Source organism: Polypterus senegalus, chromosome 1 (assembly GCF_016835505.1).
Source record: "Polypterus senegalus isolate Bchr_013 chromosome 1, ASM1683550v1, whole genome shotgun sequence".
Lineage (NCBI taxonomy): Eukaryota > Metazoa > Chordata > Cladistia > Polypteriformes > Polypteridae > Polypterus > Polypterus senegalus.
Genome location: NC_053154.1, coordinates 69,265,543 through 69,283,799, shown reverse-complemented (window position 1 = coordinate 69,283,799; position 18,257 = coordinate 69,265,543). Strand labels below are relative to the sequence as shown.

At 41.7% G+C, this 18,257-nt stretch overlaps 1 protein-coding gene across 2 annotated transcripts in view; it reads left to right on the top strand.

The window, feature by feature from the left end:
* Positions 1 to 18,257, top strand: part of psmb4 (proteasome 20S subunit beta 4) — a 29,291-nt gene that overhangs the window by 5,030 nt on the left and 6,004 nt on the right. Inside the window, exons 1-3 of one of the 2 annotated variants that reach the window (XM_039750306.1) lie at positions 10,267 to 10,418; positions 13,324 to 13,530; positions 13,820 to 13,966. In XM_039750306.1, coding sequence (XP_039606240.1) covers positions 10,297 to 10,418; positions 13,324 to 13,530; positions 13,820 to 13,966 — 476 coding nt within the window. In that variant the 5' untranslated portion in view covers positions 10,267 to 10,296. Of the gene's footprint in view, positions 1 to 10,266; positions 10,419 to 13,323; positions 13,531 to 13,819; positions 13,967 to 18,257 lie in introns of those variants that run through there. The other variant, XM_039750315.1, reaches the window with a different exon arrangement.

The window sequence follows — 18,257 nt, the reverse complement described above, 5'->3', positions numbered from 1 at the left end:
ACATGAAATAAATTATTAATTAGTGTGGTAGAGAGCAATAAGTTAGGTACAGTGGAACCTTGGTTCACGAACGTCTCTGAACATGTACAAATCGGTTTACGACCAAAAAGTTCGCCAAACTTTTGCATCTGTTCATGACCACACACTCGGTATATGAACAAGCCAGTTTCACTTTCGGTTTGTGCGTGCCGATGATTTCAAGTGTACCGAAATGGCCAAATATTTTACATCTTTGGACAACCGCCAATGCCTCTTAAACATCTCAGATTCACAGGTGACGATTTGAGTAGTGGACACTTTGATGTTTATGAATGTTTGAACTCTCAAAAGCTGGATGCAAAGTTATCGATGAAGCCGGTTGTATGCTTACAACGCTTGACAGATGCTGAATGTCACTTCAACACAACAAGTCCTGCAAATACTAATGTAATTGAAACAAACCACGAAACTCAAACCGATTATGACAGCAGCAATCCAAGCTGTGAGAAAACAGTAAAAAGGAGGCGTGTCAGACGTCGTGGTACATTTTTTGATGCAGCTAGACGAAAAAACTTTGTGACGCTGCCGCCAAATACTCACAGAAAAATCCACAAGTTAATAGACATGCTGCCGCTAAATACTCCCAGGCAAATCCACAACTTAATAGAGACACTGCCGCTAAATACTCGCAGGCAATGCCAAAAGTTCATAGACACGCTGCCGCTAAATATTCACAGGCAAATCCACAATTAATACCGGGAATGCCTGTTAAACATCTTAGATTCATGAGTAGCGATTTGGGTAGTAAACACTTCGAAGAATGAAACCGGTTATCTTTAAAACGGTTGACATATACAGAATGTAACTTGAACACAACATGTCCTCCAAATACGAACCTGATTGAAAGAAATAATGATAATCAAATCCTTGATGACAGCAACACTCATATAAGTGACAAAACAATTACATTGACAATCATGTTACGTTATTTTTAAAATGTTTCCTTTTCTTTTTCATAACTTCTTTAACACACAACTTCTCCGTTGCGAAGCGCGGGTATTTTGTTAGTTAAAAAATCTTAAAAAAAAATATATTTACATATAGTTTGTACGGTCTGGAACGGATTAATTGCATTTACATACAATCCTATGGGGGAAATTACTTCGGTTCCACTGTACTTTGAAACTCGACTTGATGCTGTTTTGGAAAAATTAGATGAATAGCAATGGTGGGAATGTTGAGTTGAATAGCCCTGTAGGATGGATGAAGGGATAGCAAAAAGACTAATTTTCCAGACACAGAGAAAAGTCGTTGGGGAGGGAAAGCCAGCAGTCCAAGTTCAGCAAAAGCAATTCACTGAAATCCTGTATATTTGTTGCTTTGGTGGTGTCTCCAGTGGCCCTAAACCGAATTAGCAGGAGGAGTTGTAACAGGAGTTGCAGAAGAAGAAAACAAATGTGTCCTTAGATAAAAATCTATGGGTTTTCTCCTTATTCCAGTGTATGTTACAGCATCAAAAGCACTCTTTGGATTCAGATTATTTGAACTGTATTTCCAGTACCATGGGTGGCACTTTGTTGCTGTTTTTAGTGTTTTTGCTGCCCATCTCAATCTACCTGGGTTTGATTCCCCAGTTTATTTCTGATATGGGTAGAGACTACATGCTGTCTCTGTAACCATGTGTGTTTCCTACAGGTATTCTAGTGTCATCCTACACTCCAAAGATATGCATGTCATGTTAATTAGCAACTTGGTGTGCATGTGTATATAACTATATATCTATATCTATATCTATATCTATATCTATATATATATATATATATATATATATATATATATATATATATATATATATTATAAAAAAAAAACCTGGAAAGCAAAAGCAAGGCAACGATACGTGATCTTCTCGGAAGTTCTCGAAAGACATTTAAAAGACCCGTGAGACAAAAGGGACTTGCCACGGAGCATCTTGCGGGGACCGTAAACATGAAACTTGGTGCCAAGAGACTGTGCCAGGGCCGTCTGGCGGGGACGAGGAACATGACATTCTTGCAAGACATGCCCTACTTACAACAGATATCATATAAGAGTACATCTTTTTTAAAGCACATAGTTCACACAGATCATGTGCTCTCAACACATATACAGCGTATAAGGACAGTATGGAGAATAAACGCCCAAAGGCGTTGGAGAGAAAAAAAAGGCAGATAAGAGATTATGAAACCAGTAAAAATCCAAAGTACTGCAGCGTCCCAGCCAGGTTGCAGCCTTTTTGGTTTTAAGTGACTATTCGGTCCAATTGAAGGAGGGCAGAGTACAGCACGGAAGACTGATAGCGGGGTATTGATTGATGCGGTAAGGGGGGGGCGAGACGTGGGGGATGAGGAATTGGAGAGGGTGCTAGAAAGTTGTGTTTGGGGTTACAAAGTCGGTGATTGTTCAAGTAAAACGTTTGTGACACTTTATCATGTCAGTCGCTACAGTATCAAAGAAAAGATAGAAAAGATCGCATTACCGCAAACAAAAGGTGATTAATCATCAGAACCAGGTATAATTGAAAAAATAGCAAATAAAAGGCAAAGAGTAGACAACAAAGTCTTTTTGCATTCGTATCATTCAATGGACAAAACGTGGATTTACACAATAATAGACCATACGCTATGAGAATCTGTGGTCCCGCAACAGTTAAAGCAACGACAAGTTGAATTTCAAAGAATACACAATTCGGTCAGGTGTATATTTATGATCACGGGGAAGCGATGCAAATTTTAACAGGCAAAAAGAAAGGTAATGTACATATTCTGAGAATAACATTACACACCAAAGGAGTTGTGATATGCCATTCGTATTAAAATGTTTACAGTTTACTGTGAGAATAGCTTTTGCTATGACAATCAATAAATCACAGGGACAAGCATTAGAAAAAGTCGGATTATTTATTAGAGAAACAGGAACAATATTCACTCATGGGCAGTTATACGTTGCATTGTCACAATGTGTCTCCAAAAAATATTGTTTTTAATGAAGCTTTAAAGTAAAAGTGCAAATAATGAAATTGAAACAATTCCAAAGAAAAAAAAAATTTTAATTGTATATCCGATTAACCAAACACAGGGATTGGTGAACAAAGCGAGCAGGGGGCGAAGCCCCTTGTATATATATATATAAAAAATCCAATGTCTGTCCGTCTGTCCACTCTTCACAAAAGAACTACTTAACAGATTTAGATCAGGTTTTTTCTATAATCTGCGTGAACATTCTAGTTGATTTTGCTGCTTCTTTCATTGTGCTAAGTATCATAGTTCAGTTCCGGCAGCGATTTATTAGCACAAATCCAAGAGACAGGCTGTGTGCCAAGGGTTAGGGGGAAGTGTGACATCAGGAGTAGGTAGCCGGGCAGGGCCCTCCTCACTCACGCGCCAGCCTCCGTTCAAGTTACTCTATGTCTCGCCACGTGTTCAAGCTGTTTGCTCAGCAGACATTGTCATCTAGAGATTGTTAAAGAGTAACGTTTCACATTTTTGAGAATGTTTTTTTCAGAGAGAGATCATAGCTACGTGTGTTTTAAAGAGTAGCTGCTGATCGCCAGAGATATCATGGCCATGTGCTCTTCTCCCCACCAGGCGTATGCTGTCCTGTCAGAGCTGAACACAATCAGTTACAGTGCCAGAGTTTGAAGTTGGACTGTACCTGCGTTCCGCTTGGCCAGAGATACCTTGCCAACATTTTACATTTTTGGCAAAGTGATCACAGCTACATTTTCACCCCGATAGCAAAGCCAAAAATACTGTATATGAAGAGGCCCTTAGATAAGAAAGCTATCAATATAAATTCTTCTCAATACAAATTACATTTTTATTTTTTTATTGATTTTTAAAGTTTGTCCTGTTTCACTACTACGCGAGTGAAGCCACAGGGAACAGCTAGTATGTTATATGTGAAAGAACAAGTTCTAACAAAGCTTGTTTCCTCACTATTACTCAAAGCTACTGAGGTAGGCCGCAGCTCCCAGTGAACCTGTAATGTTAAAAGGCAGTTGAGAAGTGGATGATGAGAATCTAGAGCAAAACAACAACTAACCTTAGCGTTTAACCCATGTAGCATAATGTTGTGTATCCTGGTTGGAGTTCAAATGTCTCTTTTATGACTGTTTTGTTTATGTTAAACAATTTTTTTATGTTAAAATGATTGATTATGTGATTCTTTATGTCTAGGTATCTTTATCTATGTACCATGTGCTTTGTGGGTGGTCCCACCTGCCAAGCACCACAAGGGACTGCCCTTAGCCTTATAAAGGCTGACGAAAACCCACAGTCCCTTGCGGTTCATTGATTGCACTGGCATTGGTGAGTCTTTTCTTTTAACATCTCTGTTTTCTTGTGAATTTTCTGGACTTTTGACTTTTTGCTGTGTTTTTGACTTTGCCTTCTGAATTGTGTATTGGGAATTGTTTATCTCTGGATTGTCTTTGCCTTTTCAGGCAACTCCTTTCACCTTTTCTGCTCTTGGAGATTTGATATTTGAGTATTTTTGTGAAAAATATATCTGTTCTTTTTTTTCCTAGCTGGAGTTTGACAGTTTTCCCCCACAAGTCAACATTTTTAGCAATTTTTGATATATCCATCCATCCATCCATCCATTCTCTTCCGCTTATCTGAGGTCGGGTCGCAGGGGCAGCAGCTTAAGCAGAGAGGCCCAGACTTCCCTCTCCCGGCCACTTCTTCCAGCTCTTCGGGAGAATCCCAAAGGCGTTCCCCAGGCCAGCCGGGAGACATAGTCCCTCCAGCGTGTCCTGGGTCTTCCCCGGGGCCTCCTCCCGGTTGGCCGTGCCGGAACACCTCACCAGGGAGGCGTCCAGGAGGCATCCTGATCAGATGCCCGAGCCACCTCATCTGACTCCTCTCGATGCGGAGGAGCAGCGGCTCTACTCTGAGCCCCTCCCGGATGACTGAGCTTCTCACCCTATCTTTAAGGGAAAGCCCAGACACCCTGCGGAGGAAACTCATTTCAGCCGCTTGTATTCGCGATCTCGTTCTTTCGGTCACTACCCATAGCTCATGACCATAGGTGAGGGTAGGAAGGTAGATCGACTGGTAAATTGAGAGCTTTGCCTTACGGCTCAGCTCCTTTTCACCACGACAGACCGATGCAGAGCCGCATCACTGCGGATGCCGCACCGATCCGCCTGTCGATCTCACGCTCCATTCTTCCCTCACTCGTGAACAAGATCCCGAGATACTTGAACTCCTCCACTTGGGGCAGGATCTCTCCCCAACCCTGAGAGGGCACTCCACCCTTTTCCGGCTGAGGACCATGCTCTCGGATTTGGAGGTGCTGATTCTCATCCCAGCCGCTTCACACTCAGCTGCGAACCGATCCAGAGAGCTGAAGATCACGGCCTGATGAAGCAAACAGGACAACATCATCTGCAAAAGCAGTGACCCAATCCTGAGTCCACCAAACCGGACCCCTTCAACACCCTGGCTGCGCCTAGAAATTCTGTCCATAAAAGTTATGAACAGAATGGTGACAAAGGGCAGCCCTGGCGAGTCCAACTCTCACTGGAAGCGGGCTCGACTTACTGCGGCAATGCGGACCAAGCTCTGACACGGTTGTACAGAGACCGAACAGCTCTTATCAGGGGTCCGGTACCCCATACTCCCGAGCACCCCCACAGGATTCCCGAGGGACACGGTCGAATGCCTTTTCCAAGTCCACAAAACACATGTAGACCGGTCGGGCAAACTCCCATGCACCCTCAGGACTCTGCTAAGGGTGAAGAGCTGGTCCACTGTTCGCGACCAGGGCGAAAACCACACTGTTCCTCCTGAATCCGAGGTTCGACTATCCGGCGGACCCTCCTCTCCAGAACCCCGAATAGACTTTTCCAGGGAGGCTGAGGAGTGTGATCCCTCTATAGTTGGAACACACCCTCCGGTCCTCCTTTTTAAAGAGGGGGACCACCACCCCGGTCTGCCAATCCAGAGGCACTGTCCCGATGTCCATGCGATGTTGCAGAGGCGTGTCAACCAAGACAGTCCTACAACATCCAGAGCCTTAAGGAACTCGGTATCTCATCCACCCGGGGCCCTGCCACCAAGGAGTTTTTGACCACCTCGGTGACTTCAGTCCCAGAGATGGGAGAGCCCACCTCAGAGTCCCCAGGCTCTGCTTCCTCGTGGAAGGCATGTTAGTGGGATTGAGGAGGTCTTGAAGTACTCCTCCCACCGACCCTAACGTCAGTGAGGTCAGCAGCGCACCATCCCCACCATATACGGTGTTGACACTGCACTGCTTCCCCTCCTGAGGCGCGGACGGTGGACCAGAATCTCCTCGAAGCCGTCCAAAGTGTTCTCCATGGCCTCTCCAAACTCCTCCCATGCCCGAGTTTTGCCTCAGCAACAACCAAGCCGCGTTCGCTTGGCCTGCGGTACCTATCAGCTGCCTCCAGAGACCCACAGGACAAAAAGTCCTATAGGACTCCTTCTTCAGCTTGACGGCATCCCTCACGCGGTGTCCACCAGCGGGTTGGGGATTGCCGCCACGACAGGCACCGACCACCTTGCGGCCACAGCTCCGGTCAGCCGCCTCAACAATAGAGGCACGGAACATGGCCCATTCGGACTCAATGTCCCCACCTCCCTCGGGGCGTGGTTGAAGTTCTGCGGAGGTGGGAGTTGAAGCTACTTCTGACAGGGACTCTGCCAGCCGTTCCCAGCAGACCCTCACAACACGTTTGGGCCTACCAGGTCTGACCGGCATCTTCCCCCACCATCGAAGCCAACTCACCACCAGGTGGTGATCAGTTGACAGCTCCGCCCCTCTCTTCACCCGAGTGTCCAAGACATATGGCGCAAGTCCGGCGACACGACCACAAAGTCGATCATCGACCTGAGGCCTAGGGTGTCCTGGTGCCAAGTGCACATATGAACACCCTTATGCTTGAACATGGTGTTCGTTATGGACAATCCGTGATGAGCACAGAAGTCCAATAACAAAACACCGCTCGGGTTCAGATCGGGGGGGCCATTCCTCCCAATCACGCCCTTCCAGGTCTCACTGTCATTGCCCACGTGAGCATTGAAGTCTCCCAGCAAAACGAGGGAATCCCCAGAAGGTATGCCCTCTAGCAACCCCTTCAGAGACTCCAAAAAGGGTGGATACTCCAAACTGCTGTTCGGCGCATACGCACAAACAACAGTCAGGACCCTTCCCCACCCGGCGGAGGGAGGCCACCCTCGTCCACGGGGTAAACCCCAATGCACAGGCTCCAGTGGGGGCAATAAGTATGCCCACACCTGCTCGGCGCCTCTCACCGGGGGCAACTCCAGAGTGGTAGAGAGTCCAGCCCCTCTCAAGGAGATTGGTTCCAGAGTCCAAGCTGTGCGTCAAGGTGAGTCCGACTATATCTAGCCGTAACCTCTCGACCTCGCGCACTAGCTCAGGCTCCTTCCCCTTCAGAGAGGTGACATTCCACGTCCCAAGAGCCAGTTTCTGTAGCCGAGGATCAGACCGCCAAGGTCCCGCCCGCCACCACCCAACTCACACTGCACCCAACCTCCTTGGCCCCTCCCATAGGTGGTGAGCCCATGGGGAGGAGGACCCACGTTACCTCTTCGGGCTGTGCCCGGCCGAGCCCCATGGGTGCAGGCCCGGCCACCAGGCGCTCGCCATCGAGCAATTTTTGATATATGGTATTCATAATTTATACATCTGGCTATACTGTTTGTTTTCATAGAAGAGCTAATCTCAGTAGATGGACAATTGAAAACCATGAACTGTGTTAAAAAACTAAAACTGCTGACATTTCCCAGAAAATTCAAACTTGTCTATAGTCACTTTAATCACATAATGATTACTTTATTTCAAATCCACTGTGGTGACGTACAGAGCCAAAATTATGAAAATTGTGTCACTGTCCAAATACTTAGGGACCTGACTGTACATGAAGACTACCTCCAGCTTTATTGAACAGGAACAATCAGTGCCTGAGACTCTTACTATGCCATTGTGCTGTTCCATAGGCTTCCTTTAGCTGTCTGTATTTGGGAGTATATTCCAGCATTAAAAATATGCTAAGTGCACATTTTCTGTACTGAGAAATAAAACTGGAAGAGATCATCTGAATTTACTGCCAGTTGTTGAAAATATTTAAAAAATGGTTTGATGCTTAAGTGTTACACTGAGGAACTGTCCAGAGGTTTGCCCTCTTGTTCTACCGCAACGAAAAAGGCATTAAAATTGTAAAATGGACCAGGAGATGAGACAGGGAAAAAACAAAAACAACCCACAGGGGGCAAAGCCAGGTGGTCAAAGTATCACAATAACCATGTCCAATGTATAAACCAAAACTCTAATTCCCTAAAAGATGATTTTTAAGTCAGCTAATGCAACAAAATATTACATTTTTAATCTAAAATCTCAGAAGCAAGTTACTGTTTACTGCCATCTTTAATACTTTCTGGCTGATGATGTTAATGTGCTGCAATTTCTGGTTGTCATATGGTGGCAACGGAAATGTGTTGCTATCAATTGTTAACTCAAAATTGTGCCCTTTGGTGATTATATATAAAATATAATGTTACAATTTATTTGATTTAAAAAGTTAAACATAATACGCCAAAATGGTATGAAAATTAAAAGTAACGACAGAAACCCCCAAACTATGACTCCTTTTCGTTGCTATTGTATTTTTTTTTGTTTTCCATGCTCTCTTGTTGTTGTACTTGTTTGTGTTTTTCTATTTTATACTTTTGTCCAAGTTCCTTTGCCTCCATTATATCATTTTTTCCATTAGAGCCTAGCTGCGGCTGTCTGTTGAGGAGGTTGTCACTTTGCATTATACATCAGTGATGTTCCATCACACTCCCAATTACACTATTGTTAAGATTAGGGCTGTTGCAGGGTTATCTGATTTAAATAATGACGACTGTCGAGTAAATCAAGAGACATAAACATGCAATACAATTGGATCTTCAGTCACAGAGCTGTGGAGGTCTGCAGGTAGACACTCCTGAATGGGGAAGATTATAAAGACTGACGTGGTGCGAAGTGCAGCACTCCATCTTCGCCGATAACTATCCAAAGTCCAAACTACTAACAGATTTGTAAGATGGCGCCAGTGCTTGTGGTCAACTAAGCAGCACAATTCATCACCTGAGCTTCACCCACGACAGTTCCTGTTTGAACAAAAAGTACATACTCTGGAGTAGGAGCTAAAAAAAATACAGTGCCAGGAACTACACACTCCTGTGGTGAGAGTGCTACTAAAATTTCCTGAGTTTTGAAAAAGGTCCTGCAAAATTGGCGATTATTTTTCAAGTACCTTTTTAAAATTTTTTTTACAAAAAAGCATGTTTTGCACGTTTTGAGTGTATAACTGGATAACTGATATATTGATTATGCAACATGAGTAACGCAGTACTTTTTTTCACTTTGCTTACTATTGTACAGAGCATTGCACACTATTAGCTTCTATCATTAAAAAAAACAAAAACTTTTTTTCTGTCCATTCTGCATGAAAAATCTAGATTAAAACTTTTTCTTGGCCATAAAGTAAAATAAATCATATATATAAATATATTTTTTTTCTTTGATTGGATATTCTTTTAAAGAGAACTACTTTGCCATAGATTTGTGTTTAGCAATTAAAGTTAATTAGTGAGAATTTTGGTCATGATGTCTGTTTCGTTAGGACTTTGACATTTACCTTAGCATATATTTGCATTTGTCAGTAGTCGCTGTCTTCTTCACGGACCTTGCTTGTGTTCTTTTGGATATGTTCCTTAAACCTGATGACTGGCTTGTTCTCCACCACTCTTTAAAGCACTACCTGATCATGACAGGTACTGTATGTTGTGCTCATCCCGCGGCCAGAAACTAAAGAAACTGTCATTAAATTATATACCTCTATTTGTACAAAAAAAAGGTTCATTGTATCTGAAAAAAAGATTTATTCGTGCCAGTTCAATGTATTGCACCTTAAATCTCAAAAATATCAGAGATAAAAGTAAGATCCTTTAGTATGATTTTTCAGATAACGGGTAGTACAGATTTTTTTTGCTAAGTAAAAACGTGCATTAGGTTATGTTGATGTTGTAGCCTATGTATTCTCTTGAGGTTTTATAGTTATAAAGCGAAATAATTGAGGCAGTAGTAATTCTACAGACCGCAGTTGCCAACAAATACGCCAAGTTTATCCTGTCCATTTGTAAGCGTAGTTCAATCCCACAGTGCAATGCCCTGGTCATGTGACGTTCAAGGCTTCGCCGCTAAATATCGACGTCACTTCCGCACCGGCATCCGCCAGCTTCAAAGATGGAGCCCGATCAGTTTAGGATGAATTTGTGGGGCAGCGGACCGAAACCTGGGCAGTTTTATAACTTTCCTGGTCAAAGCGAATACACGTTCCCAGGATGTGGACCTATCAAACATACCCTGTAAGTTTTGAGCTGTGTCTTGTTCGGGAGAAGAAGCATTTAAATAACAAATATGACGCCAGCGCTTTCACTTTCAAATGTGAGCGAATCTATGTGCTGTCTCATCAACATGGTGGCTTTAGGCAAAGGGAGACGGAGGCGAATGCTTCTTTATTTTTTTTATTTTTTTTTAAACTTGGTAGTTATATAAATAAAGCAACGAATCGTATGGAATTGCAATCCTTCGCAGTGATTTTCCTATACTTTAATGCATGTTTTGCTTTCCAGGCCGATTATACTCTTGTGTACGTGTTATGTTTTAAGGCAGCACCGGCACTCACGGGATATAACATGTGTTGCGCTATTTAACCGAAATCTGCATGTTAAAATAATAACGCCATGTTATTTCTGTGTGCTTGTATGGTTCAAGTATACTTTCTAGAGTAACATTTGTCGAGAAAGCCCGCTACCTTCGTTCACATCGCCCATTCAGCTTTGACATTTCTCTGGGTGGTTGGTTGTGTTCTGATCTGAAGGTGGAAAAAAATAGAAAATACATCTTGGTAATTATATACTTTGTAGATAACGGGTGCTTATACCAGGTTAATCGCCCCCAAATTACAAGCAGTTGAATAGTAACGGTCAGAGCTTGCAATTGCAACCTCAACCAGCAGTGAGACTTTGAGCAAGTTGGGTAATTTGATTGTGTTAAGTGGAAAAATTGTGCCGCCTTAAAGTATCCCAGAAATAATGTAAAAATATTGCTGCTGTTCGCAATATAGTGAATACAATTAAAAAAATAAGTGTCATTTGGGTTTTGACTTGATGTCAGATGATGTATCATTGTAATGCATGCTCCATATAGATAATAAACATGGATTAATATTTGCTAACATGAAATGTAGATACACCTTACAGATATTTTCATCCAGATCTAATGTATTTAACACTTATATAAATGGTAAAATTGCTTTAGATAGGCAAGTACAACCCCAATTCCAAAATTTGGGGAGCTGAATGCAGTGATTTGCAAATCTCATAAACCCATATTTTATTCACAGTAGAACATATAAAACATATCAAATGTTTAAAGTGAGACATTAACTATAGGGTCATGAGGGTCAGCTGGAGCCAATCCCAGCCAACACAGGGTGTAAGGCAGGAAACGAACACTGGGCAGGGTGCCAGCCCACTGCAGGGTACGCGTGCACATACACACACACACACACACACACGGGACAATTTAGAATCGCCAATGCACCTAACCTGCATGTCTTTGGACGAAACACATTTTTACTATTTCATGAAAAATATTAGATCCCTTGGAATTTGATGGCAGCAACGTGTCTCAAAAAATTAGGATGGTGCAACAAAGGGTTGAAAAAGTAAGTGGTACTAAAAAGAAACAGCTGGAGGAGAATTTTGCAACTAGTTAATAACTTGGGTATAAAAAGAGCATTTTAGAGAGGCAGAGTCTCTCAGAAGTAAAGATGTGCAGAAGTTGACTAATCTACCCAAAAACTGCATCTACAGGTTGTGGAACAATTTCAGAATAATGTTCCTCAGTGTAAAATTGCATGTACAGTACAAAACATCATCAAAAAATTCAGAGAATCTGGAGAAATCTCTGTGCACAAGGGACAAGGTTCACAAACAATATTGGATGCCTGTGATCTTCGGGCCCCCAGGCAGCACTGCATTAAAAGAAGGCATGATTCTGTCATGGAAATCACTGCATTGGCTCAGGAACACTTTGAGAAATCATTGTCTGGCAACACAGTTTGCCGTGCCATCCACAAATGCAGGTCAAAACTCTGTCATGCAAAGAAGAAACCATATGTGAACTTGATTGAGAAACGCTGCTGTTTTCTCTGGGCCAAAGCTCATTTAAAATGGACTGAGGCAAAGTGGAAAACTGTTCTGTGGGCAGACTAATTAAAATTTGAAATTCTTTTCGGAAAAAAAATGTGAACACTGTCTCGTCTGGAATAAAGAGGAGAGGGACCATCCTGCTTGCTATCGGCTATCTGTTCAAAAGCCTACGTCTCTGATGGTATGGGGGTGCATTAGTGCCTGTGGAATTGGCAGCTTGCACATCTAGAAAGTCATCATCGGTGCTGAAAGGTATATATTCAGGTTTTAGAGCAACATACACTCCTATCCAGACAACGCCTTTTTCAGGGAAGGCCTTGCTTATTTTTACAAGACAATGCTAAGTCGCATACAGCACCTTTTACAGCAGCATGGCTTCACTGTAGTAGAGTCTGGGTACTGAACTGGCCTGCAGATTCCGCAGTGGTTGGGTTGGGTTGGGTGGAACTTTTAAGCAGCAGTTCTAACTGCTGTGCCATTTGCCATCACTTTTTATTTATTAAAAAAAAAAAAAGCAGTTTTGGAATACATAAAATAGTATTTGTAGTATATTGGCACTTTTTTTTCTTTTACTGGTTTAATTAAAAAAAAATAAGAATTATGCAGATAATTGGACTACATAAAGATGAAATTTTTGCAGAGAGTAAAGTACGCAGTGTGGCATCTCTCTTCAGTTAATGTTTGTAAAACAGATTCAAACCATGACTTGAAGATCACTGTAGTGTTACTTTACACCATAATACCAGGCAACTGATAAAATGAGTCCAAGTAGTTGTGTCCTCCATATTTGTGGAGTAAAACTGTACATGATGTGGCAGATACAGCTTTAGGTAAGGCTGATCAGGTGTTCTGCCCATGTAACAAGTGATCTTACGATCACACACTTGACTTGAAAAATGCAGATGTCAGTTAATGTACAGTCTTACTAATTGAGTGGCCTTTGCAGACTTCCCATAGATGATGTGTACTGGAGGGCTGCTTTGAAGATGTTTTTGTGTAACGCATTGAATGCCTGCTTTTTGACCCTGCTGTTTTTCCCTGTCACACTCTACAGCAACCCCATGGTAACTGGGACATCAGTTTTGGGGGTGAAGTTTGAGAAAGGAGTGGTCATTGCTGCAGATATGCTTGGCTCTTATGGTTCATTGGCAAGATTTAGAAACATCTCGCGTCTCATGAAAGTCAATAACAACACTATACTTGGAGCATCTGGAGACTATGCTGACTACCAATACTTGAAGCAAGTGATTGAACAGATGGTGTAAGTATTACAAAGGGCACAGGAGTCTATTCATTTTAGTCAAATGTTAGCTTATGACTGTTAGACCAACAATCCGACTGAGACTGTAGGTTTCCTTTTGACATTTTAATTGCCATCGGGGAATCAACCATGTTTTTTTCCCCCACCTTTTTTCAAAGGTTTCTGAGAACGGCAATTCAGTTTTGGTGCTTGCTTTTTCAGATGTCAATGTGAAGCATCAGTAGACTCATATGGTCTTCTTTTTGTTGAATTCAGTATATATTTTTTTTGTTGTCTATCAACCCCCCAGTATTGATGAGGAGCTCCTTGGTGATGGTCACAGCTACAGTCCTAAAGCCATTCACTCGTGGCTTACTCGCGTACTGTACAATAGGAGAAGCAAGATGAATCCTTTGTGGAATACAATTGTCATTGGAGGCTTCTACAATGGAGAAAGGTAGGCAAACAGTTAGGGAATGTGAACTTTTCTCATACCTGCAATCGGCATTGCTCTTTAGCATTAATGTTTTAGTACCATTTTTTTTTTTTTTGTAGTGTTTTATAGCAAAGGGTTGCAATTCCTCACTGTACAGGCTGGGTGTTTCCACCACCACCATTTTTTTAAGACCGGGTTGCAGATCAACCACACAACCTTGAAAAGTGAAAACATTATAATATTTGGCATTGTCAAGTTCTGTTTGAAGACTTGAATTAAAGCAAGTTAGAAATATAATAAATGTTGAAAAATGTTATCTTTAATAGAGAGTAATAATGATTGTACATATTTATACACTGATACCAAAATCTCGTCTATCAAAATATAGTTGTATTATTGCTAGAGGTTTAAATAAAATAGGTGTAGTTAAGTAATAATATTTTCCACTGCAATTTTGCATTGATAACTCTGAGGACAAATGTTTGAAAATTGTTTTTTCTTTTGTTCATTAAGTACTTTTAGTCAAGAAATGAGTGTGTGAAGAAACACAACTGGGGCTGCTTCATGCCTACAGCAGTATGCCATTATAATGCCTTACTGTGACTGCTCTCTCTTATCTTTAGCCAAGTCAGATGTTTTCTTCTTGTTTGTAATCCTTTTGTGTGTTTGAGAGGTAATGGTGTTTGTTTTATTTCTTGAGCTTCTAAACATGTTAAATTTCCCACTTGGGAAGAATAAAGTAGCATTTATCTTTGGGAGTGGAATTTATTGATAACTTGCCTAATGAAATGCATTGCTTCTACCTTCCCATAGGCCACGGGGATCGAAAACAAACTTTATATACCCAGCTCTGGCCAGAATATACTGTAATCCCTCCTCGATCGCGGGGGTTGCGTTCCAGACCCCCCGCGATAGGTGAAAATCCGCGAAGTAGAAACCATATGTTTGTATGGTTATTTTTATATATTTTAAGCCCTTATAAACTCTCCCACACTGTTTATAAATATTCCCCACAGAGTTATACAGCATAATCCCTTTGTATTCTCTTAGATATTAGGTAAGATTCATTGAAATTATGTATATAAACACACTGTTTATATACAGTAAAACCTAAATATTATTTTAAAGATATTAAGTGTCTCCGATATCACATATGTTACAGCCATTACGATAGACAGGCCACCAGCAATAAATACGTACAATGCAACAAAAATAGTATACAGTAAATGTGTGTACAGTGACACTAAATGCACGTACATGTACTCAGTACTGTAAGTAGAAAATTAATTATGGTTACTCACCAACAATGACACGATGACTTGTCCGATAACAATGAGTTTTATTTTACTGCACAACAAAGGAGAGCGTTACAGCCCTTAAAGGAGCCACTTCAGGCGATTGTGTAGCACTGCCGTTGTTCTTCTTCTGGCAGTCTTCAATGCAAATCCCTAAAGCAGATTCCATCCAGACTACTGCCTTATTACATCCACTTACAACTCGTTTTGCACCCTGGTTAAAAGGACACTGCGGCCGTAGATCTTATATTCCTTTCCTACTTTTTAAATAAAAAGAATCGTAGCCTTCAACAAATCCAAAACGTTTACCTTTTCGGCAATCATTAACATCTTCCGTTTGCGCTTGGGCACGGCCCCTGAAGCAGTAGCAGATTGTTTTGGAGCCATAATGAAGGGCTTGACTATGCACAACGATAAACACAAAAGAGCACAACTCTTTACACCGCGAAACACGTTGATGCTGAATGAGCGAGACGAGACTTCCTGGTTAACACTGCATTCAGCAGGCAGGAACTTAACTGCGTGCTCTGATTGGTTAGCTTCTCAGTCATCCGCCAATAGCGTCCCTTGTATGAAATCAACTGGGCAAACCAACTGAGGAAGCATGTACAGGAAGTAAAAGACACATTGTCTGCAGAACCCGAAGCAGCGAAAAATCCGTGTTATATATTTAGTTATGCTTTCATATAAAATCCGCGATAGAGTGAAACCGCGAAAGTCAAAGCGCGATGTAGCGAGGGATTACTGTATTATCGAACAACTAACTCCACATATTCTTTACACGCAAGAAATATAAGTATTGTCACAGTTCTGTTTTCTGCTTCGTGTCTCTCTTGAAACTGTCTTCCATCTTATTAAGTTGTGTTGGACATTGCAGCAGGTTAGGAAAGCTGCCCTAGGCGAAGCTGTAAATGGAAACCACTCCAATCGTGTGACATTCATAAACATAGGATTAATTCTGTTTTACACTCTGATATAGTATTGGGGTAAAGAGAGTTATGAAGCCAAGTATGGTGCATCCTGGGGTTTAGAAGATGCCCTATAAGGGGTTTGTGGAGGTCATCGGATGTTAAGAGTAAACCGCACTAGTACACAACAATAATGTTAAAACAACATGATAGAGATAAGTGCTAGTCGGACAGTTGTATGAGTCTAAATGTTCACAACATCACAATAACCTATTAAAAAAAAAAAAAAATTGCTGTACAGTAATCCCTCCTCGATCGCGGGGGTTGCGTTCCAGACCCCCCGCGATAGGTGAAAATCCGCGAAGTAGAAACCATACGTTTGTGTGGTTAATTTTATATATTTTAAGCCCTTATAAACTCTTCCACCCTGTTAACATTATTAGAGCCCTCTAGACATGAAATAACACCCTTTAGTCAAACGTTTAAACTGTGCTCCATGACAAGACGGAGATGACAGTTCTTTCTCACAATTAAAAGAAAGCAAACATATCTTATCTTCAAAGGAGCGCCGTCATAAAGGAGCGCGTCAGGAGCAGAGAATGTCAGAGAGAGCGCTCATACAGAAGCACCGCGATAAAGCGGCATTTTGTAGAGGAGCGTCCGTGTCCTCTGTGCAAACAGCCCCTCTGCTGACACCCCTCCGTCAGGCAGAGAGAGCGAGAAAGATAGAGAGAAGCAAACAAGCACAGCGCGGGAAGCATATCTTATAGCATTGAGGAGTTTTAGTTAATATGCAATACATGTTCTGATTGGGTAGCTTCTAAGCCATCCGCCAATAGCGTCCCTTGTATGAAATCAACTGGGCAATCAAACTGAGGAAGCATGTAACCTAAATTAAAAGACCCATTGTCCAGAAAGCGTGAACCAGCGAAAAATCTGTGATATATGTTTAGATGTGCTTACATTTAAAATCCGCGATAGAGTGAAACCGCGAAAGTCAAAGCGCGATATAGCGAGGGATTACTGTATATGGTTTAAACATGTTGATGGATCACCCAGACCACACATTTGAGTGGAAATGCAAATGCTTTTTTTTTTTTTATATCCACATGCAACGATCAAGTCACCGAAAACCCAGAAGAGTTGTGCAGGGCATTGGTAGCTGTCAGGTGAGCCACGGAAGCATGGCCACTCGTGACACCTATGTAGCAGTGTTAGAAGTCAAGCTGCTTTCTCCATCATTAAGTCTGCCGCATCTTTGGCATTGTGCTAAAACAAATTCTCTATGGCATTGTGATGTCACCTTTTTTCACTTTTTCTTGTTGGGTCATTACAGGAAACCAGGTTCCATTCTAACTACAGATAAAACTAACAATAAAGAGGAAACTAACTAACTTGTGGACCATATGTGACATGTTTTGAATATCGATGAAACACAGGCTGTTAAAAAGGTCCAAGGGCTGAATATGGACTGCAGGCCTGGTGTTTGCCAACCCTACCATAGACGGTGCATCACTAAAATGAGCAGTGCTGCACAGCTTCTAATACAAAGTGCACCCTTCACTTTTCACTGAAGCTTTTGGGACAAGTATTGTCTTTTATTCTCTTAGCATATGGTAATGTAGACCAAAATGCGTTGACTCTGTCTGTGGATGACATACTGCTGATCAGTACTATAGACATTACAATATACACCAATCTGTCCAGAAGCTGACTGTTGCAAAAGAGAAATAAATGAGAAGACACACATGTTGTCATGTGAAATCACGTGCCTCCAGCACACTACAATCTAAGATTTAAGGTTTTTTATTTACTGATGTTTACATGAGAAAGGGTGACATTTTTGCCTTCTCGACTATGTCTCCTTCAGGTCACTTATTTGTTGTTTAGCATTTTTTTGTATATAAAATCTTGGCTGAAATCAGCTAACATCTGGGTATATAGTATTGTGAAAACAACACCCTAATGGTCTAATGGCAGGTTTGTACAAAACCATATATGGGATTATATGTGTATATGGCTAAGCAAATCTTAATAGCACATTCAGATATATTCAAATGATAGAATGCTTCATACTGAAATTTTAAATATTTTTTGATTGGCTGACAA